Consider the following 23,593-nt stretch of genomic DNA (forward strand, 5'->3'; position numbering starts at 1 on the left):
TAGTCTGGGTGAATAAATGAGTCCACAGCTGTCTTTCTTCCCTCTATCCTGCACATGAAGCCACCACCTTGAGGTTTAAAGGCTTCGCTGCTGGCAGAAGAAAATAGGGTGGTTTTTGTTCGTTTTGTTTTAACCCTCCTGGTTTCATTAAGAAAGGACAAGGAAAGAAGACAGTATAAAGTAATCAAACAAAACGGGTGTGTATGTGTGTTTAGGGGCTACTGTCCAGGAAGAGCTATCTCAGGAGTTCCTCATAAGACTTTAGTACTTGCCGCTTTTACCATGTAGGGCCATAAACTTACAGGGTCTTCTGTAAGACGCTACCCAAAGACTTGGGTTGACAATGACTTGAGAGGAAGTTACTCTGGGTCCAGCCCTAGGAGAAGGCACACAGGGTTGCTGGAGTTCCCCTTGGATTCCAATCCACCAAGGGAGAAGGCAGAGCCTAATCTGACTCTCCCCACACTGGGCTCTGTGGGGTACCTTTAATGTCCTACGACGCTGGTCAATGACCAAAGGTACAAGGGGACCCAGGGTATGTCTGACCAGCGACGTGCCAAAGGTAACAGGTTAATCACCCCAGGACTGCAAACTGGCCACAGAAAACTCTCCTTGTGGGCTTTTCACCATCTAAGAGATCCCAGTAAAACTCTTATTTTGACACAGCCAAATTCTAACCTCCTGAGTATCTTTTGGTAAATCATGCTCAAAGCACCAGGTCAGACTGCTAGGAGACGGCTGTGATGCTTAACGCTTAGAGGCTGCTACCAAAGTGTCTACAATGACTATTTCCATGAGTCAAGGGCTGAAGAAGGCACTGCTATCGTTCACGTGTATTTAGTGTAACAGTCAGTGGAGTCTGGCCTATGATAAGAAGTGGGCAAGATTTATTTAATAACCGCTTTTAAGTGCTTCTTACTCATTCAGCTTTTCAGAGGATTTCTTTTGCAGCTATTTCCTATGTGGGCGATGGAACGGTAGCTCAAGCGTAGATGGTGAAGCCACAGCTAAGCAACTGGTTCTCGTTTCTTGGGCTGTTTCTGTGAGAGATCTAGTCTGCATCATCCAGCACAACTCCTATGGGAGAGAGCACACCCACCTCACACACTGGGAAATGGACTAAGAATGAACCTCAGGTTCGGTGCTTTTCAAACTGGGGTCTTGCGGGTTGTCTTACAAGATGAAGGGCTCTTCCTCAAAAGCAGTGCATTGCTCTTAGGGAGAAGAAGGGAGCCGATAAACCACTGAAGGCACAGGGTTAGTTGACAAGAGCAAAACCTGTATTATTTTTATCCATACTGGTGGGGGGAGAAAAAGAAGTAAAAGTAGGCATCTCAAAGTGAGCGATTATGCGGCCAGTAAAGAAAACAGAGATCACTGAGGGAAAGACGAGATGTTACTGGTTTTGAAATGAAGTCTTTGCTATGGAGGCTGAACTGTAGTGCTCTGGGTAACAGCTGTGTACGAGGATGCCCTGACTGCGGAAGGACGGAAGGTACCTTTCTTCCTGCGGGGCCGGCGGGCTTCAGCCAACAGAAGCAGCAAGCTCACAGCACTAAGTGAACAAAAGGGTCATAATCAAGAAGGATGGTGTGTATCAGGGACTTCATCTGTGCTCCTGTGAAGCAGCTCTGCACAGGACTGATGCTTTCATTTTAGCTGTCCTCTGGGACTGCCAGGGCCACATCAGCCGAGGACAATCTACTGCTCAGGCTGCCCAAACATATGGGTGGGCAGAGGGACAGGCCATTTGTCCTGTGCCTGCACACATGGACCATGGACCCAGCCTTTCCGACAAGCTTAGGATAGAGAGAAAGGGAGGACCACGTGCTTCCAAGTAACCGCGGCTCATTAGGAGACTCCCATGAAAAACTACAAGTGAAAATTCAAGAAGGATTTTTAGTTTGCTTTTTTTAAGTTTTACACTGTTTTATGATGATGAGAAACTTCAAATGTCACAATTGCACCTTTCTATGATAAAGCAGTAGTAATTATTAGGAAGAAGATGACATCTTATTATGAGGAAAAGTAAGGTATACATTGTTTTTAATGCTCTGTTGAAAGAAAAAGAGTGATTTATCTCCCTCCATCCTCCCCCTCACCTCACTCCCCTCCCCACCAAAACAAAACAAAACAGAAACAGAGAAAAGCAAAAAAACAAACAAAAACACACCTCAGAAGAGATAAAAGAAGAAAAATGCTTTCATGCCTAGGAGCTGTCCACCCTTAAAAAGGACAATAGCACGTGTATAAAATGGTTATTTCTATTGTACATTTTTGGAAACCACACCAACATGCAGACTAGAGGAGCCGACAGTCACCAAGAGGTTAACTGTACTGTGTTCTCATCCAGTCTGGGTTGCTGGCTTTATTTTTTGAAGCCCCACCATCAGCTTTACAGGAAATCCATGCTTTGCTTTCTAAGGTTTTCCTTTTTCAAAACTGACTCCATCCCATTAAAAAGAAAATCTAGTTTATTTCAAACAACCTATAAATATTTTACATCATTCTAAGGGAAACCTCAAACAACAGAAAACTATCAAAATGTTGCCAAGGTTATGTACTCAATGATTTAATAAACTCAAAAGGGAAATACATGTAAACAAGTACATATCACAGTTCTGGGTTAAGGAGGACAGGGTTAGTTTACCAAACAGTGTTGTGTTTTAAAAACATATCACTCTTATTTCCACTGTTGCACATCAGCCTCAGTTGCTAAGGAACTGGCATACACTGGAGATCAGACTTCTTCTTTATAAACTTATTACAGCAGGTAAGTCCCAAATGCATTCTCTCTCTCATCTGGATTTTGGAGAGGGAAAGCAGTCTAGCTCTATTCTTGTCCTTATTTTCTCCCTTTGTGTAATGGTAAATGATGCAATAAAATCAGAATCCCTACGGCAAAGGACTTTCCCCTCTTGCAATGTTAAATACACAGAGAGAGATAGCTTATAAACTATGATTGCTAAACTTTATTTGTATAGAAATCCTTGCAGGTCATTAGGCTATATATTGGATAGACAGAGGGAGGGAAGGCAGGCTTAGTAGCAATAGTGTTTGCTAGCTATCAGATTACTATTACTTCAGTGTTATTCTGTTTGGATCCCATGCTATAACGTGTAATATACTATTGCATTGCTATGACATATAATATGTCACATTCAAAGCATTTTGGTTTGGCCACAGCCCACACTGATGACCAAAAGTGCAAAGTGCAGAATACTCTTTACTAGGAGACAACAGCTAATATTATAGTGCTGTTCTTCACATCCGGGTCTACTCAGTCTAATTCCAGCCATGGTTGTGCAGGATGATTCCTCTGTCCTGGATGAAGGTACCTGGCAATCAAACAAGATCGCCATGCACTAATATACTGCTCTAATGTCACCTGCTCTGCACCCCTAAAGAGAAGCTGGTCTTTGTGGGCTCTCAGGACTGAGGGCTGGGAGTGGACAGGGGTCTCCCCAGCACCCTCCTCCACCTCCCTGGGATGTGCCCTGCAGGGTTAAGACCATCTCCATATCAGGGAGCACCTCAGTGGTCGCAAATCACCCTCTTTCCCCTTGAGTGAAATCACCTCCCACAAAGGCATCGTTTTGCATGGTTTTTTTTCAACAGAAAATGATTTCTCACCCAAACACAAGAATAACTGGTTTTCAAGGTAGGCAGTCTCACTAGTGTCTACATTATGACCGGCTGACAAACCCGAATATCAAGTCTGTGCCGCTAGTAATCTCTCCAGATTCAGCATTGGAGGCGAGCTGCTTCCTGGCTGGGGGGGAGGGAGGCCACCTTGATGCGCTGTCCCTTTCCAGCCGCACACCCACAGCGAAGCAAGCTCGGGGTACTGTGCTTAGGAAGACATCGGGTGGACTCAGATAGCTGTCCCTCCATTTAGAGGGACAGATGTGCTTCAGCTGATAGAAGATGGGGGACGTACACGCTAACCCTGAACAAATCACATTTGTCATGTGGCTTATATTTTCAGGCACGGGGTCACTTCACCCAGTGATTTCACTCAAGCCCTTCTGAGGTTCCATCTGTGCCCAGTGCTGTAAGAAGGGGAGCCGGAAGGCAGGCACAGTAGGTGACGTCACACACCAGCCCTGCCCTGGGAAGGGGGGCGTTTCGTAGGGAGATGGGGAGACAGATGGGTAACTATGGAGACGCTGTGGGCTGTGAAGACAGGGGGATGAGGCACGCGGGGCAGTAGCCTGGCGTCTCCAGGAAGGGTGGAACGAAGGCCACTCTCTCTGCCTCTCTGGAGCCGGCTTCCGTGAAAAAGCAAGAAACTCAGCAAGGCAGAAACCCGTGGAAACCAATCTGAAATTAATGAATGCCTGGAAGGGAAAAAAAAAAAATCAAAAAAAAAAAAAAGACACCTGATTTATGAAAAGGTGCTGAAAAGCAAGGAAACTGAAAAAGTCGGCCAGAAGGCACAGCCAATGAGAGCCCACGTGGAATGTTTTTTTTTTTCACCTGATGATTAGATTTGAAGAAAGTAATACTCTGTAGCATAAATAAGGAGAAGGAACGCAAGGCCCTCAGATTCACAGGAGGGAAGGTGGCGGGGTGGGGAAAAACATCCGGTGGTTTGGGGAAAGCAGAGCCACAGGCTATGATATTGAAGGAAGACAGCCATGAATAAATATGAGGGTGGAATTCCAGGAGGACCCAGGTGGAGCCTGCACGTGACTCTGAACTGCTAGGCCTGTGCTGTGACCACCCCCCTTCAGTGCTGAAAGGGAAGTACCCCCATCCTCTTCCTGAGGACAGAGCAGACCCTCACATAGAATGGGGAGGAGGCTTAGGTCGGGGAGACACACAGGGAAGGAAGGCCGTCCTCCGACTGTGGTCCTCTGATCGGAGCACAGATCACGGCCTCTCAATATATTCGGTGAGAATATATTTTACAAACTGTGAAGTACTCTACAAATGTGAGCTGTGCACCAGTCAAAGCAAAGGGCGATGTTTATTTTGTTGCGTTAAAACTGAGTCCCCCTACGACTGAGTTCCCTTGCTGAGTTTATGATTAATCTCTCTATCCAAAACTTTATTTCCTTTTTTTTTTTTTAAATTATTTATTTATTTATTTCTGGCTGTGTTGGGTCTTCGTTTCTGCGCGAGGGCTTTCTCTAGTTGTGGCAAGCGGGGGCCACTCTTCATCACGGTGCGCGGGCCTCTCACTATCGTGGCCTCTCGTTGTGGAGCACAGGCTCCAGACACGCAGGCTCAGTAGTTGTGGCTCACGGGCCTAGCTGCTCCGCGGCATGTGGGATCTTCCCAGAGCAGGGCTCGAACCCGTGTGCCCTGCATTGGCAGGTGGATTCTCAACCACTGCACCACCACGGAAGCCCTATTTCCTTTCTTGTCCCCTCTGACCTCAATCCCTTTCTTGTCCCCTCCGACCTCAATTCTCTGCTAACTGAACACTAATCAGCCAGAGTCAGAGGACTAAAATTGCTGTTGTTAACATCGTTAATGTACTATAATTGCTATTATACAAATAATCATTAATGTACAGACTCAGGTTGTTCCTCCAGGGCAAGATGAGCTAACAGACCCGCAAGCCATGGACCACCTCGCCAGAGAATGCACACTGGGGACATCCTGACCGCCTGAAACTATGATGAAGAAATGTCAAGAAAGGTCACAAGAAGATGATTAACCCCAGCTTCTTTGTTCTTCCCCTTTAAACACTGCCCCCCCCCCAACTCAAAGACCAAATAGGAGTGGATCTGAGGCTTATCTCCCACTCCCTTGCCTAAGGCCCTGCAATAAACCCTTACTTTGTTGCAGACACCTGCTCTCAGACTTTGGCTTTCTGAGCCTCGGGGCACACCAGCCCTTTCTCAGTTACAGCCTCCTGAAAAAAGACTGTCCACTTCTGCTGAACTTAAAAGAAAAAACTGGGTTAAATGTTTGTTTTCCACCCGCTTAATTTAAGGTATTTGTATTAATACTGGCCAATTCTTAAAAAAAGAAAGAAATGTACAAATATATATATTTATTTATTTAAAGGTGTTCCTTTTACAATATGGATATGGTCCAATTACAGAAAATATTTTCATTTCCACAAATTTCCACCTCAGTTCTGAGCTTCCTAGTAGCTTATTGGTTTCTTAGTATTAAATGCTGCATTTTGACTATTTTTCAAGATGGTATCAAGATATCAATGGAATGAGGGCACAGGTAAGCCTACATCAATAGATACAGGTAGATGTTTTAAAATTTTGTTCTCACTAGATAACTGGGCAATAACACTAGAAAACTTAGCGATAATACATTTAAAATTAGAATTTGAATGCCACTTATGGACTAATCAGGGAAAAGGAAACATGATACAGAAGTGGCAGGCCCCTTGGAAATTAGCTAGGCATGTAAGACATGATTAGGTCACAATAAATTACAGGGCGGGGAGCATGAATTTTAAAGTCCACGTAGCTACTGATTGTGAACAGCAGAACAAGTATTTCTCTAGCCATAAAGAAATCAGAGTTATTTTGCATGTGAAAACATTCAAAACTGCCTGCCATGTCACACTAGCAGGGGACAGCTCACTACTACAGACCTTAGATGACATCAGCTTACAGGCAATGGTTTCCCATGGAAACGGCTGAAGGCACGTGACCTTCCTCTTATCGCCATCACCACCCCCGCCTCCCCCGCTGTCCTGGGTCCCGGAAGCCAGCGGGAAGTGTGGGTCCCACAGCAGCCTGCAGGGCGTCCAGCCTCAGGCTCCCCTGTTCTTCCGTCTCCACCCAGGAGAATCTGCCCAGTCCCACCTGTTAATTCCACCCCGGGGGTTCTGTTTCACATCCACCCATCTCTCCTCCAAGTCTTGTCAAGTCATCCTCCTAGGACTGTTGGACACTCCCATTTTTGAGTTCTCAAATGACCACAATCACAGCCAATGAGGCACGTGGATAGAGAAGACATTTTGATTTTAAATTCACCCAGTTTCGAAAGCCTGTGGCACCGACCTCCTCCCCTCCCACGTGCCAGCTCCTCCCCTAAATTGTTATTAAGCCAACTGGTCATACAGGTAATTAGGACAAATGATATTTTTCAACATTACTGCTTTTTCCAATGACTACTATTCTAACAGCATTGTTTTCTACTACTCCTCGTTGCAAACAGATAATATTTTAATAACATTAGGGGTAATGTAACTTTGGTCAAGTGGCCTGGAAACCTAACCACAATTTATAATATTATTTCTACAGCAAAATGTATTCTAAATGACTTTTATGAATTACAACCAGGCTGTAAGCTATAGACAACACCAAAATACAAACAAACATAAAGCCATAAAAAGAACCCCTCTAAGGCTGGTCCACTCCCTGCTGTTTACACAGTAAACATTTAATATACAGAGAGAGGGAGCAAAACCAAGGAGCCTCATCAAATTTAATTCCAGATGACATCTCTGCTGTCACCAAGCCCTGGTCTAACTGTAATATTATCCTAAGCACAGCACAAAGATGATGAGGATAAACTTGCTCCCCCCAGAGTCCTAATGTATTCCAATGCCAAATATTCCGAAGTATTTTGAATTTTCCAATCACTGTTTCATTAAAGCAAATGGCTGAGAACTGACTGTATTATAATAAAGCATTTTTAAAGCGTGAAGGAAAAAATGAATATTCATAGTATTTGCATTTAGGTGAAAATGCAAAGAGCTCCCATTACGGATAATGTAACGCAGTGGCCCCTTGGGGAGGAGGGGAAGAAGAGAGACAGAAACAGAGCAGCAGTGCTATCCAGATACTAAATATTCCTTGTTGTTCCCACGGTTATGCATAATTTGTATTCTCGCTCAGGCAGGCAATGTAAGGCATCTCACTAGATCTATTAACGAATTACCATGACTGAAATGGAACTCATTCCCTGCACCAGCTCTTTTAAAGTTGGGTAGCATCATGGTCAGCTTCATCCCCTCCCGGTGGCCAAGTGCATTTGATTCTAGATAGCTTTTCTCTTTTAGGGCTCCCTCCCTGCCCCCAGCCCTACTCCAGGCCTCCTGCAGCTCGCTGGTGGTGGCCACAAGAGCCTCTTAATCAGTTTCCCCACCTCTGCTCTCACCTCCCTCTAATTCATTAGCCACACTGAAACCAAAGTTATCTTTCGAATATGCAAATCCAAGCACATCACACCCCCACTGAGAACCCTTCAACATTCCCCAGTGGCCTAATGATCAAGGCCAAACCCCTTACCCTGACTGACGGGGTACTGTCCCACTCACAGTAAGCATCTGCCATTTTCCACCTGGGACTCTCTTGCTTTCCAGAATAGCAGATACGCCACTCTCTTTAGATCTCAGGTCTCAGCTGGAACCAAAGCTTCCCTGACCCTTAGGATGGGCTATAGGATCCTGGGATAAACACCCTATTCTTCCCCTATCTCAGACCTGATCACATTCTTTGGTAGGTGCCTGCCTGACTGTTTGCCCTTCTAGATTAATCGCTGCACAGCTAAAAGTCAGTCCTTTTCCCTATTCCGTCTTTAGTGACTAGCACTGGACCTGCCACACCGTAGGTGTTCAAGAAGCATCTGTTGAATGAACACATTCATGAAGACACTCTTGCCCCCTGCATTCCATATTCTCCATTAATAGTGAAACTATTCTCCATTTAATAGGGAAAACACTCCAAAACAGTATAGTAAGCACCTGAGAAAGAGGGTTACAACTTTCAGCTCATTAAGCAGACCCCATAATTTGTTTCAAACACCTTGGTGTGTTACTGCCATAATTGTCAACAATTTTGAAAAAGGCTTGGTCCCATTTGTATGTCTAGATTAGAGAAGGGGCCAGTGGTACATGTAGCTACCCTCCCCAAAATCTATGTCAAACAGCAGCCTATGATTAAGAGCAAATGAAATTTAACCTATCATTTCAAAAAGTGCATGTTACCTAAATCCTAGTAATTCAACTAAAACCAACCAATCAAAAAAAACAAAAACAAAAACAAAAACCCCACTACTGAGCAAATCCAGCCTTAAACATCTTTTCCCCAAAGTAGGAAAAAAAAAAAACAAAACCCAGCGAAAGTATTGCTGACACACATGTAAAATCCAAGTGTTTCCAGCATCTGTCCTCCAGCATGCTTCCGCCCCTGCTTGCCCCTAAGCCAGCTGGCTCTAGTTTAGCAAGTCCCCTTAATGCGAGTCACGGATTCAATACAGAGCAAGAACAGTCGGCTCTAGTCAAGGACGGGTGACAATAAACAGGTGTAGCGGCAGCATGCCTGGTTCAAAGTCTTAGTAATACCGCTTTACATAGGGGCAGCGCTTCAGACTTTTCAAAGCTCTTCTGTGTCTAGTCTCTGGGTGGTCTGCACTTCCAAAAGAAGGTACAGAAACCCTTTATACCTGTTTAACAGCTGGGAAAGCTGAAGCCCCCAGAAGTCAAGCTCAAGGTCATAGAGCCAGTGGGTGCAGGGATGGAGGAGGTCAAGTCCAGAGGGGCCTATCAGGAGTGGACATTCTTTCTCTCAACCATGCTGTAGTCAGCTTGCAGCACTGCTAAAAACGACAGAGAAGCCACAGGGACTCAGGGCCTCTCTCAATAAGCATGAACTATTTCCCCTCTCTGTTTGCTCTGCTGCTTTTCTCCAAGGCAGGCTCTAAATAGCAAGAAGACCAGTTTAAACTGAAGAACCCAGGGGCAGGGTGGTAGAAAAGAGAGAAGAACACTTTCTGTTCTATTTCCCCTAAATATCACTAGCTCCGCATTTCCCTAGCACAGTCAACTCCAAATACTCTCCTCTGAGACCCTAAGCGTGAACTATTGGTCAGACAAGACTGGCTGCTCTGCAGAGAGACTGAACGACCCGGCACAGCTATTCAATCTGTTCATCTTTAAAGTGGGGAAGGTGACCACCCCACCGTACATGCCAGGAGCCTCAGGCAGGACCTGGCACCTTGGAAGGTTGGTTAAGTTTTTCCTCCTCTCCCACGAGTTCACCCAGGAAGTCTGGGGATGCAAACTTCTTAAGCATCACTGAACTCATCCAAAAAAACACTTTTCTCTGCCATGAAACCTGCAGGGACAGATATCTTCCCAGATGTATGAGTAAAACCCACTCACTCCTTTTCCTCCCTGTGCTTCTGCCTAATCCCAAGTGCAGTACGTATTTGGTCCAAAATGTGCTTACTGTAAAGAATGAAAGTCCTGAAAGACTTTAAAAGTATTACATGATGAAAAACTGAACTGATCTCTCAGCATTTAAAAAAATGCTTTTAATAAAAGAAATCCTTTGAAGGAGTTCAGTACCATGTGGCTTTGAAAGAACTAGAACACAGTTTCCGGGGGCAGAACTCACTGGACGGGAAAATGGCATCCTGGCTGGGAATGTCCACTGGGGGCCGGGGCCACATGCAACAGGCGCCTGCAGGGGAACCTGGGACAACTTTCTACAGCCATGTGGTGTCGCACACAGTGGGAGGCGTGAAAAGGTGCGCATGTGCACAAGTATTTCTAGTGTTAATCCAAAGAAATAATCAGAAGCAAAGATCTCTGAACAAAAATGCTTCAGAGCACTATTTGTAATAGAATGAAACAGGAAAGACTGAACGTCTAGCTACAGAGTATTGTTAAGTAAATTACGGTGTATCCCTGTGAAAGAATGCCATTAATCATATTTGAGATGAATACTTAAAATCAAGGGAAACTGCCTGTGATATAAAGTGGAAAGAGGTTACAATTTTGTTTGAAAATACACAGATAGAAAAGAGATGAGAAGGACATGCACTAAAATAATAAATAGCAATATCTCTAGGTCATGGGCCTAGAGATAATGCTATATATACTTATTTTCTTCTTGATCCTCTTATTTATTTTTCTTCTTTATACGATGACTATAACCAGAATAAAATTAACAAAATTTTTTTTAAAGAGAGATCCTCTTCAAAAGCCACCAGCTTTCTGAGTAGCTTATGAAGTTAACGAAAATTTTTAAAATGTGGATAAACTATACATAACATAAAATTTATCATTTTAACCCTTTAAAGTATACAGTTCCATGGCATTAAGTACATTCACAATATTGTGCAACCATCACCACCATCCATCTTCAGAACTGAGTCATCCCAAACTGAAACTACCCATTAAACAATAACCCCCATTCCTCTCTCCCCTAAACCCTGGTAACTGCTACTGCACTTTTTGTCTCTATGACTTAGACTACTTAAGGTACCTCATATAAGTGGAAGCATACTTCCACATACACAAAAGCATGACCTTCTGTGTGTGGCTTATTTCACTTAGCATAATGTCCTCAAGGTTCATCTATGTTGTAGCATACATCAAAATTTCATTCCCTTTTTAAGGCTGAATAAATAGTCCATGGTATGTACGTACCACATTACATTTTATGATACTAGCTTTACGTTTTACGATATGAAGCAGACTTTCATTTTTAAGCATGTCTGAAAATCAAAATGATCAGCAGTCCATATAACTGAAGGATGTATATCAACTGAAGAATTAAAAACACCAAATCGTATAAAATAAGGGGAAAAGTTATTTTACACAGAAAGTCAAATTTTCTACCTGCCTTAAATCCACTAAAATCCACAACATTGAGGCATATTTTGCAACAGGAAAGAGTAGCAGCGCTACACACTGTAATAACAGTTGAGTGGCCGCGAACTCAGTTACCTGGGACCAAAAGGCATGTGTGTCGCTTTGTCTTAGCAATTAAAAAGGCTCCCACGGCACTCAGAACAGCGGTGGCCTCTGAGGGAGGGGCACCAGAAACCTTCTGGGCTGATGGAAACCCTCCATATCTTGCCTGGGGTGTGGGTTTTGTACTTATGTACGGTGTGCATCTGTCATTTGTCAGAACTCATGGACCTGTTCGTGTAAGATCTGTGTACCTCACTGTAGGTGAACGATACTGTGATTTTTAAAAAGGAAAGAAACACAGGTTCGCCAGCCTCCTCCCCTGACAGAAGACATATTAAGCCTGAAAGAAATTAGAGTAAATAAGAATTTTAGGAAAACAAAAGCGGCTCTGCAGCTCAGTTACTGATGCCCGCTGCCACCGACTGCTTAAGGCCCTTAGTGGACCTTCGGAACTCAGTCCAAGCTCCTTTCTCCTCGCTGCTGAAACCCTGGTTCATCCGGGGAAGACTGGTAAACACTTGGACTAACTACCAACAGTGTCAGGGAACTGCCCAGGTTTGGTAAGCAGCCCAATAGGTGTGAGGCCCAGGTGGTGTTGGCACATAAAGGTGTGAGCCTTAGCGTGGGAGTAGGGGAGGTACGCTCTGACCTCAGGTGGGGCTCCAGGTGATGCAACGCTGCATCGGAAAAGGGAGGGGGTGAGAACCATAACCCATCCCAAGAAAAAGCCACAGTTGAATGTGAGTCTGGAGCAGAGAAGAGACCCTTGACTTCCTATTTTGGGTCGGGCTGGTGGCAAGGGTCTTTCCAGTCGCTTCTGCGCTGGTCTTGGCTAGGATCATGAAGAGGTGAAAGTTACCTCTTTCTTATGAAGCGTGGTTACTTGTTACTCTGCTCTGCGCTGTCTGTCTTTATAAAATGTCAAGTTTAGGCCACACGTCGTGGGAGACCGCTGTGTCCCAGCGCGGTAACTTTCCTGCCAAACCATTTAGAGCACTCAGACAATTTGTTTTTCTTTTTTGTAATCTGCTATTTTAGATTCTCCACACTACCATTCCCCTGTATTGAAATGCATGACCCAGTGGCCAACAGATCTCGGGGCTGTTTATGGAGCAGCCGTAAGAGCAAGAGCGTATCTACTTCTTACCACCTTAAAGACAGCTCTGAAAACACAACGCAGCCACACCTAAGCCAATTGGCACGTGAAAAAACGACAGCCCGGGACTCAAAAATTTCCCTAGACTTAATGTTATATTTCTAAAAAAACTGAGCAGGGATTCTGACAAGCTTATTGATGTGGACTCATTATTATTTCGTTAAGAAACAACCAGGAGGTGACCAGCTTTCCCCATGTAAATGCTCTTGCTGGACCACAACCCGGAAAGCTTCCTGACCCAAACTAATCCTTTCTGTGTCTCTCACAAAATAAGCTACTTTTAGTTCTCACATCCTGGGAAGATTACAGCCACAAAGCCAACTTCTGCCCTCTCTCATTCTTGCCTCAGCTTTCTCCCTAGAAAGTCTCGTTAATCTGCTTTTAAAAACATTCAGCTTTTCAGCCATTTCATTCCAACTGAATGTCCTGAGGAGCCTCGACCTCACCTTTCTAGTCACCCTTGGAAGTTCTTATCCAGGGAGTCCCGCTTTTGCTTTTAACTTCCTCCCAGCCCGAAGTCACAGGTCCCCACGGCCAGCCGCAGTCCCCATCCGGGTGGGATGAGCCCAGACGAGGCACAGGAAGTGCACTGGGAACGTGGGCTTGGAGGTGCCTCTCGCCTCCTTGTGCTGGAGAAGAAGGAGCCATTACACACAGCCCCTCGCCCCGCCCTGAGGCTGGGGACAGAGATGTGGACCCACGTTAGTAAGAGGACGGCCCATTCACACTGACAAACCCATCTACAGAGAGGCAACCCTGTAACAGCGCTGGGTGTCACACGCATGGAAAGCCTCGCTGATCTTGTGATATCAAAACCCCATAAGAAATGTAAAAGCCAGCTAGGGCCTGTGAGCTAACTTGGACCAAAATGTACTCTTCCCACAAGAAATGAAGCTGGTCCATCTGTCCCTTGGGACCACGTGGCATTCCTGGACCAGCTGTCCAGGCTGTTTTCTGATAACTCATTATCAAGGAGAATAAATACCACCTTTGCCCTGACAAATAACTAAGCTCTTTCCCTTCCCAAGGCGGACTTGGAAAACATTTTTGGCACGGAGAAGCAGCCGTATAGAACCAGAAAGCTGTGACGCATGAGTCTTCACTTGACTGAGATAACTGTAGTCTTGGTCATTTTAAGCTCATTGGTTCTCAGCATCGTGAGCGGTACTTGGTTTCTGGTATAGCCGCTGAATGATCCCCAAACCACAGAAACAGCAAAATTAAAACAAAACAGAAACAAACCCGGGGTTTGTATGGCTTGATATGAAGTCTGCTAATTTCCCTATCCTGTGACTCTATTCTCATCTTTGCAGATGGGTGGTATCCACTTTGGGGACAGGAGAATTTACAGAGAATGAGGCAGGGGTGACAACCTCCAGATAAGAACTGCCTCTGTGTGGTTTACTGTTCATCGCCATGACCACAGACTCACCGCGCTACTGCAAGTACTGAGTACCCTGCCGTACGTTATCACAAACTGCAGTGTGCAATCAGGCATCTCGCTCTGTGATGCTCTGACTGCAAAAGTGCTTCATGTATGTTTTCTCAAATAGGACCTGATTTGAGAGCAGGGCCTGTGTCAAATCTGGCAACACTTCCCTTATGCAAAGGTCACTTACCTGACATTGACTCTAGAATCTCTCTAGAACAGAAACGAAAATAGGGCAGGGTAGGAGAGCTAGTGTAACAAAGTGTATACACTTTTTTCGCAAGGGAGACCTCCAAAATTATTTATTCTTCATTTTTTCATGGATTTCTAATGGATTTTAGTTTCTGGGGCACAGAGCAGATCCAAAGCAGAAAATTAAAAAGCAAGTATTCAAGCTGTATTAGCTATTTTTATTAATTATTATTTTTATTTTGTCGGTCAGTGCCAAACTCTTTGTTAAGTATTTTGAGTATCACCTGTCAGTGGATATCCTGTCAGCTGATTGCCAGCACAACATTCACAAGCCACCAAAAAAATGTTCATTGAGTTTTGCATATAGTATTTATTTAATATGGTAGAGAAAGGTGCAATATAGATTTCTTGTACTACAAAAAGAAAAAGAAAACCAGTGATTTGCATTTTAAAGGATGAGCTTCAGGGACTTCCCTGGCGGTCCAGTGGTTAAGACTTCGCCTTCCAGGTCAGAATGGCCATCATCAAAAAATCTAGAAACAATAAATGCTGGAGAGGGTGTGGAGAAAAGGGAACCCTCCTGCACTGTTGGTGGGAATGTAAATTGATACAGCCACTATGGAGAACAGTATGGAGGTTCCTTAAAAAACTAAAAATAGCACTACCATACGACCCAGCAATCCCACTACTAGGCATATACCCTGAGAAAACCATAATTCAAAAAGAGTCATGTACCAAAATGTTCATTGCAGCTCTATTTACAATAGTCAGGACATGGAAGCAATGTAAGTGTCCATCATCGGATGAATGGATAAAGAAGATGTGGCACATATGTACAATGGAATATTACGCAGCCATAAAAAGAAACGAAATGGAGTTATTTGTAGTGAGGTGGATGGAGTTAGAGTCTGTCATACAGAGTGAAGTAAGTCAGAAAGAGAAAAACAAATACAGTATGCTAACACGTATATATGGAATATAAGGGAAAAAAGGGTCATGAAGAACCTAGTGGCAAGACGGGAATAAAGACACAGACCTACTAGAGAATGGACTTGAGGATATGGGGAGGGGGAAGGGTAAGATGTGACAAAGTGAGAGAGTGGCATGGACATATATACACTACCAAATGTAAAATAGATAGCTAGTGGGAAGTAGTCGCATAGCACAGGGAGATCAGCTCGGTGCTTTGTGACCAGCTAGAGGGGTGGGATAGGGAGGGTGGGAGGGAGGGAGACGCAAGAGGGAAGAGATATGGGAACATATGTATATGTATAACTGATTCACTTTGTTATACAGCAGAAACTAACACACCACTGTAAAGCAATTATACTCCAATAAAGATGTTAAAAAAAAAAAAAAAAAAGACTTCGTCTTCCAGTGCAGGGGCTGTGGGTTCAATCCCTGGTCGGGGAGCTAAGATACCATATGCCTCGCAGACAAAAAACCCAAACATAAAACAGGAGCAATATTGTAACAAATTCAATAAAGACTTTAAAATTGGTCTGCATCAAAAAAATAAAACTTTAAAAAATAAAAAGGATAAGCTTCAGTTATCAAGAAAATGCACTCACAGAGGTAGCTCATATCTAGATAATTCTGCAATAAAACAGGGTTTTCTATATTTCTATGACATTGCCACATCAACTAATAAAGTCATAGGTGTTAAAAAAACACTGGATTTAATTTTTAAAATGTACATATGACCCAATTCACTCTGGTGTAAGTTTAAAGAGATTTATTTATTTCAGAGCAAAAAGACATGGAAACCAATTACTGGCCACTAATATAAAACTGGGCTTGTCACATCAAAAAAGTGAGATGATGCTATAAACGATATTACTTGGTACGCTTTTAAAACTGCTTTTAAAGAATCAGATGTATAACTAGAAAGAGATTTAGATATTGTCTTGACGTAAGAAGTATTTGATTATCTTTTGAAGGAGATGCTGGGAAGACGTATTCTGACAAAGTAGTAGTTAGGCTGGTCATCAAACCACCTCAATAAATAAATGAGTTAAGAAACAAACCACAGAATTATACCTTTGTGGCTCTAGAAATAATCTACTTACCTAAGTGCAGTGAAAGAGAGGTACTTTAAACACAGATGTACATCTAAAGAAAACTGGGAAACACAGTGGAGAAGTGAGTATCAATTAGACTAAGGAGGTCACGGTGTCCTTGACTAAATACGGACTGCCAGTGACCTCATTTTCTATGTATGAATGAGAAGCTGAAACAGGCATCAAATTATGCTAGGCATAAAGCCCAAGGCAGTCAGAGAAAACACATTATCTACTTATTACACAGAGATGCTCACTGAAACTTTATGTTGGAAAAAACAAACAAAAAACCTCAGCATTTAAACAATAGGGGAATATACAGCAAAGGAAATTACTGGATGTTCATGTAATCACATATCATACTGCTATTTAAAAATCACAGTTAAATACTTTTAAGTGATATGGGAAAAATGCCTCTGTGTTCTGTGAAATATATATATATTAAAAAATATGTGTATATATATATGTACACACACATATGTATATCCTCAATTATGTAAAAAAAAAAAAATTGGCAGGAGATACCCAAAACGTTAAAGGGGTTTTTTTCTTCAGAGTCGAATTAGAGGTATTTTTACTTTTTTCCTCCATTTTTTAATATGTAACCAAACTTTAAATGTTATATGTTACTTTAATAATTGGAAAAAATAAATGTTGTTTTGAGATTTAGTCCATTAATATAGAATAGATTGGAGGAGAAAAAAGTCTCTCACCGACAGTTACTTAGCAACTTAACCTGGGATTTACTTTTCTGTCTGTAAGTACTTTGGAAAGTGGAACATACAATGGACACTTTTGTTATTACTTAGGGCAAGCTCTGCCTGGGGAGGTCTCTTCCGTCACTTAGTGACGTTGGATGACGAGTCCCTGCCCAGTAGTGGCCAGTGCCATGCACAACATTCACTTAAAAAAAAAATTCCTGTACCTCCTGGAGACCTTTTTTTAAAGGGGGGTGAGGTGGGGGGCATTTCTTTACTTAGTAGATGAGAACATTTATTAAGCTACTTTTCCTGGGCTTCTCTCTCTTTTTTTTTTTTTTTTTCCCCCATTTTGTGATGTTAGTAATTTGAAACCCTCTTATACTGTGGAAGCCTAACTCTAGGTTTCTTAAGTTAGAAAGGAGGGCTGGGGAAACATGAAACATTCCTATTATACAACTTACTCTAGTAATCAACAATCCATATGCAAAACTCTTCGTTCACAGATAAAACCCTTGAGTCTTTGATCTATTATATTGGACCCAACCAAATTCAGTGATTCACTCAAGGTTACCTGAAAGAACGCGGGTAATCTCGTGAGTGTCAAAGAGTAGCCTGCCTGGCACTGAGCAGAACACATTTCTTCTAAAGTGAGAACAACTTCAACTTTTTCTCTTTCAAGTCTTCACAAGAGCTGTCCTTAACATTTTTAAGTGTCATTAGGTACCTTACAAAAAAAAAAAAATCACTGATTTATTCTACATAATTTGGTGAACTTGGCTTTTAAGGAATTCAGGGACTTTGTACCAAGTTTAATTTTAAACAGAAATCAGTCTTCTTAATATGGCAAAATCAAATGGACATTTGCAGACCCCTCTGAAGAAATACATTGTATTTCTTCAATGTATCTTCGTATCTTCCATCTTTCTTTAGCAGTCTATATTGCTCTAATGATGAAGACTAAGTGATTTCTAAATAATTTTGTGAAGTATCAGTTGTTTCTTATCTTTTTTCCTCTCTTTTAACCAAAGGCTATGCCAACCTTGTCAAAATAAGATACAGCATTGATTTAATTAATTATCTGGATAATTTGGCCCTTCTAACATGACCCTCTTGGTCACAATCTCCCTTTTCTGAGAAGTCTCGTTATGATTGGCTTACATCTGTTGAGTCTTCAAAATTCAAACTATGACAGCTAAGATTACATTTAAGCCAAGGCTGGAACTCCGAAAAGCCAGAACTTACTTCTAAATGTCTAAGAACTCCTGGGAGTGGCTCTCAGTGTGCAAGCAGAGAGCAGAGTGGCTAAGGGCCAGGAGGATATGGCTGGAGCCCGGGCTCTGGCCTGCACTGCCTGTGTAAACTTGGACAAGGGCCTTAACGTGCCTAGGCCTCTTATTCTTTCCTCATATATAAACATGTGCTGAGATGTTATAAGCACCTACTAAGTGCTCGATGAATGGAAGCAATGAATACTTTTCTCAATCTGTAAAAATAGAAATAAAATGCTAATTCCATATCTACTGCAATTATCATCAAGTGTTCTACACACCTAAAGGGTTCTACAAACATTGTTTTAGTTTCTGCAATAAGGGTGTACTCTCATTTCTTCCATGGTGCCTATGCTTAATATTAAAAAGCAGGTCATTTTATTCCATACAGCTTTTTTTTTTTTTCAGTGTAGAATTCAACACTTGCCTCCACCCCCAAATTACTGCCACCATCAAAATTGAAAAATGGGATGATAGATTTCATTAGAGTAAATATTCCATAATATTTGGGTTTCTTCCCCGACTGGCCTATAACATTACAGGGAAAGCTCTACATAATGGATAACATTCATGGAAAACATCAGCAGGCCCTGGACGGGCTGTTACAGGCTTCTTCACAGCAGCCCCACACGTGGCATTAATAGCTCTGAGATAATGTGTAATTCCTTCACACAGTCACATGTGCTGCTTATTCAAATTTTAGTGGGATCTTGCCTATAGCTGGGTTTTCATTTTAAAGGTTTTGTCCACATTTCCGACAGAAACCACAAACTGAGATGTTTATTATCATTAAAAAAAAAAAAACCTCATCTAGGGAACATTTACAATGATTTCAGTATCCTTCTGTTCTTGACAAGTTAGAGACTTAAAAGCTAATGAGCTATTTTATTTTTTAATTTTGGGTTTCTTCATCATCTCGAACACCCGTGAACCAGGGACTGTTTTGACCTTTGGCCTCCCATGTCACCTAACCTACTTTAGAATTAGTAAATTACTGAAATGAGAATCATTGTTCACTCATAGCAAGGTATAATATACACCTGCCCACTCTGAAAGAAGCACAGTAGAAACCTACATGTGTCCATCTGTCCATAGAACGTGACAAGACTCCACGTCAAGAGCTGCATACTTTCCGAAGTCTACCGTAGACTCGTATTTGCATAAAATAGGTTCACTGTTCCTCCTCTTTATTATGCCTCAAAGCAGTTGGGGTAAAATGTTCTTTCATTCATGACCCACCTATGACCAGGTCACTCTTTAGCTCACATTGCAATTCTTTCCCTCCAGTTTAACAGTAAGAAAAAGTAAGTTCTGTTCTTTGCACCCTGCCCCATTTTGCAAAATTATCATCTGATACTGGAAGGCAAAGCAAGGTTTTGGAAACATATCAATTTCTTCCCTCCATTCCCCCACCCTTAACTCTGATAAAATACCTCTACCACCAGGCAGCCTGTAACCTCATAAATACACTGGTGCTTAAGGGATAAGGACCTCAAAAGACACTTACTGATAAAACTTGCTTCGGTGCAACAAGACAACTCTTCCAGCACTTTGCTTATGTCACCTATGACAAGGAAGTTAGCAATGTCTCAAGGATGAGTGTGAATTATTAGACCCACTAGGATAGACCACCTGTGTAGTCTTTTATGTCTAGCTTCCCTTTTGTGACCTCAGGGAGACCCCTTTCTTTACACTCAAATCAAACCCTTAGTTATATCACCTTGCATTAAATCAAGGCAAATGTGAGGCAATACTGTGGTATGTTTCAGGCCATTTAATTATGGCAAAGAATACTCATTTCTTCCAGTTATCCCTACATAATACACACACACACACACACACACACACACACACACACACATACACACAGCTGCTACAGTTCAGGGACAAGCGATCAGGTGAGCAGCCTGGGCTTTCTGACAACCTTTGGGGCAGCTCCAATTAGATAAGCTTTAAAACAGTAAAAGGTTGAGGCGAATACACAGCACTTGACTCATCTAAAATGTGCAGTGTAATAAATTCAGGCCTAAAAACCTTTCCAAAGATTAGAGGAAATGCCCAAAGTCACCAGTTAGTTATGCAAGAAGGGGAGATTTTTTTTTGGGGGGGGTGGGAAGGTAGAGCATCAGAGGAGCCCTTGGGGGACCCTGGGGAGGTGCTGGCAGAGCAAAGTGGCAACAGAAAAGATATAATATTTCATCAAAAGAAGTAAATTGGCTTACTAGCTAGACAAAGGTCTCCAGAGGCTATGCTGCAATACATTGTGAACACTTGTCAGCAATAAAATTCGAACTAAAAAGTAGCTTACAAGGTGGGCTAAGTATTCGGGAGCTAAACAGTTGAAATCAATCAAAAGTTCTGAGCACAGAGAGACAAATGCAAGCAGATATTCATCAAAAGGAGGAGTCAAATGAACCCCCTTCCGAAAAACTGTTTGGTTTTTTAAAACTAAAAGTGCATCAAGATAGGTGCCTTTTCTATAGAAACATCCTTTGAGGTCTCTTGACTTAAAGGAAAGGAAATAGAGTGCTACAACGTCAGGAGCTGCTCAATCACATGCCGGGGCCAGTTCCGACACCTGCCCATCAAGGTGACAGGCTGCTGCCCTCTTCCCCCCAATCCTCTTCCCCCCAATCCTCTTCCTGGCCTTAAAAATGCAACTGCATCCCGCCGCAGGCCTGCGGAAACGGGCCGCACAGGCAAAGTGCGGAGTACCAGTGCCCCGCTGCTGGAGAGGCTGCAGCGCTTGATTTGCAATGACGCCACATGGAGAGAAATGGGGGAAAACATGAAGAAGAAACAAGGATGAGAAGGCAACAAACAAAATGTGCTCCCCTTCTTTAGTGGTGCAAGACGGAAAGAAAGAAAGAAAAAAAAAACCCAAACTAGAGATGGCCAATGGTCGGCTTATCAGGACACATATGGGACGCCTCTAATCCATACATGAGCTTAAAAAAAAAAAAAAAAAATAGAAGTACCTGGGAAATCAACTTGGACACATTCTAATACAAAATTCTCCCCGTGATCACCATCACCACAAACTCGGGATAGATAAAACCCCCAGCACTCAAGCTATTAGAAACTACATTTTACTTACAAACCAGAGGTTTATATAATCACAAATTACATAATACTACTTCTGTGCACTAAAAATCCTTCTGTAGGTGAAGCTCCAAACCCTCCGGTCTTTTAACGTTTTCCAGGGAGAGCTGGAGAAGTCTGCGCAAGAACTGAGGGGAGGGGGGAATGGAATGCTGGAAAATCATCTTTGACAAGCTGTCAACCCAACCAAATGTTCCAGGATAAAAAGAGACTCGGAGCAGGTGACTCTCCTCTGTTCCCATCCCCTGCCGCACGGGCGTCTAAGGCCAAGGCAGAGGGAGCAGGGCGCAGGGTGCGGGGCGCGGCCGGGGCTTACCTGCTCCCCGAAGTCGATGGCTATGTTGGTGATGCCCAGGGGCACCAGGAACCGGATCAGGGGCCAGTAGTGCGTGAGCGCCGGGAATTTCACCATAGTCCCCGCCGTGGGCGGACCCCACACACATCTGCCGCCGGGAGGAGACTCTGCCGGGAGGCGCGGGCCGAGAAGGCCGGGCGGGGGCGCGGGCGGACGGAGGCCGGGACCGGCGGGGTCTCGGGGCGGCGGCGGCGGCTCCTCGTCGCGGCTGCGGCGCCCTCTCCAAGCGCGGCTGCTCTAGCAGGAGATCCGCAAGCTCAAGTCCATCCCTGCTGCCCTCCCACACAACAAAGATCTGTCGGGAAAAAAAAGAGGAGGGACGGCGGCGGCGGCGGCAGAAGGTTCCGCTGACAGCGGCTCCATTATAAGCGCTCTGGGGCCCGGAAATAAATAACCGCGCGCACGAGGAGGCGCCGCCGCCGCCGCCGCCGCCGCCGCCGCCGCCGCCGCCGCCGCCGCCACCGCCGCGGTGCAGAGGAAATCAGGGGCGGGCGCGGAGGCGCGGACACCGCCGGCGGCCAGGGGGCGGGCGGCGGGCTGGGGAAGGGGCCGGGCCGGGCGGGTGGCGCCCTCCTTCCCTCTTTCCCTCCGCCGCCGCCTGCGCTCGGCGCGGCCGCGGGGGGCGCTGCGCACGCACAGGCCGCGGAGCCGCCGCCTCCGCCGCGTCCCGGCGGCGCGGGGTGGGACTCGCCGCGGTGCCCCTGTTGGCCGAGGGGCGGCGGCGCGACGTTGCTGGGGAAGCGGGTCGGGGGCGGCGCGTGGCCCGAAGCCCGAGGGCACCGCGGGGGGAGCCTGAGGGGCGGGCGCACCCAGCGATCCGAAGGCCCCGGGGCAACCCGGGTTCCCTGGCCGGGCCCTGTCGCCTGAGCCCCGCGGGGCCCGGGCCTGGGGTCCCCGCGCTGTCCGGGAACCGGCCGGGGCGTGTGGGAGACCGGCCGCCAGGGCCGGCGACGTGAGCGCGGATGCGCGAGGAGGGATCGGGGCGCGCAGGGGCCGGGAGGGAGCGGGTTTGGGAAGCGCCCACTGCCCGCCTGGCGGGCACCGCGCCGGCCCCCATCCCCGGGTGGCCGCCTCGAGGCTGGCGGGGACGTGAGGAGGAGGCCGCTCCCGGAGGGGACCTGCTTGGGGCCCACCTGGACAGCTGGGGGCCCGGGAGAGATGGAGGCGTCGCTCTGGGCGGGCGCGAGAGACCGAGAAAAGGAGCATCTCTCCCAGCGCGCTGTGACCAGAGGGTGGAGGCCGCGAGTGAAAAGCGCTTCAAGAAGGGAGTGCGTGAACATCATTGCACCTTAAAGGAGGGTAAAAGAAGGCCTCGTGTACAGGTCTGGATTCACTGGTGTGTGACCTGGAGGCTCGCAAAGGTCCCAGGACTTAGAAGGAGCTGTGCCCGGTTTAATGTTCTGCCTCTGGAAATGAATGATTTTTGAAGGAGGGGTCGGCAAGTTATGTAGCCTGTCCTGCTTATGTTATTTTGCACTGCCCCCTCACAACGCATCTTTTAAAGTTTACTGAGCATAATAAATTAATTTATTATTAAAATAATAAAATGTGCACCCAGGAACGAGCCTATTACCTCACATTTCGCAGTGTAAAAGTTGTGTTCATAGTAAGCATGAGATCTCCACCTCCTGGGTTCAGGTATTTCACAATTATTAGAAAATATTAAATGTTTTCCATATTTTATGCCTTTAAAAGACCTTT

At 44.7% G+C, this 23,593-nt stretch overlaps 1 protein-coding gene across 2 annotated transcripts in view; it reads right to left on the reverse strand.

Moving 5' to 3' along the window:
* Positions 1–22,439, reverse strand: part of ANKH (ANKH inorganic pyrophosphate transport regulator) — a 152,046-nt gene extending 129,607 nt beyond the window's left edge. The window contains exon 1 of one of the 2 annotated variants that reach the window (XM_036849288.1): positions 21,854–22,439. In XM_036849288.1, the coding sequence (XP_036705183.1) occupies positions 21,854–21,949 (96 nt within the window). In that variant the 5' untranslated portion in view covers positions 21,950–22,439. The remainder of the gene's footprint in view (positions 1–21,853) is intronic. The other variant, XM_036849287.1, reaches the window with a different exon arrangement.
* Between the last annotated feature and the right edge of the window lie 1,154 nt (positions 22,440–23,593).

Source organism: Balaenoptera musculus, chromosome 3 (assembly GCF_009873245.2).
Source record: "Balaenoptera musculus isolate JJ_BM4_2016_0621 chromosome 3, mBalMus1.pri.v3, whole genome shotgun sequence".
NCBI lineage: Eukaryota > Metazoa > Chordata > Mammalia > Artiodactyla > Balaenopteridae > Balaenoptera > Balaenoptera musculus.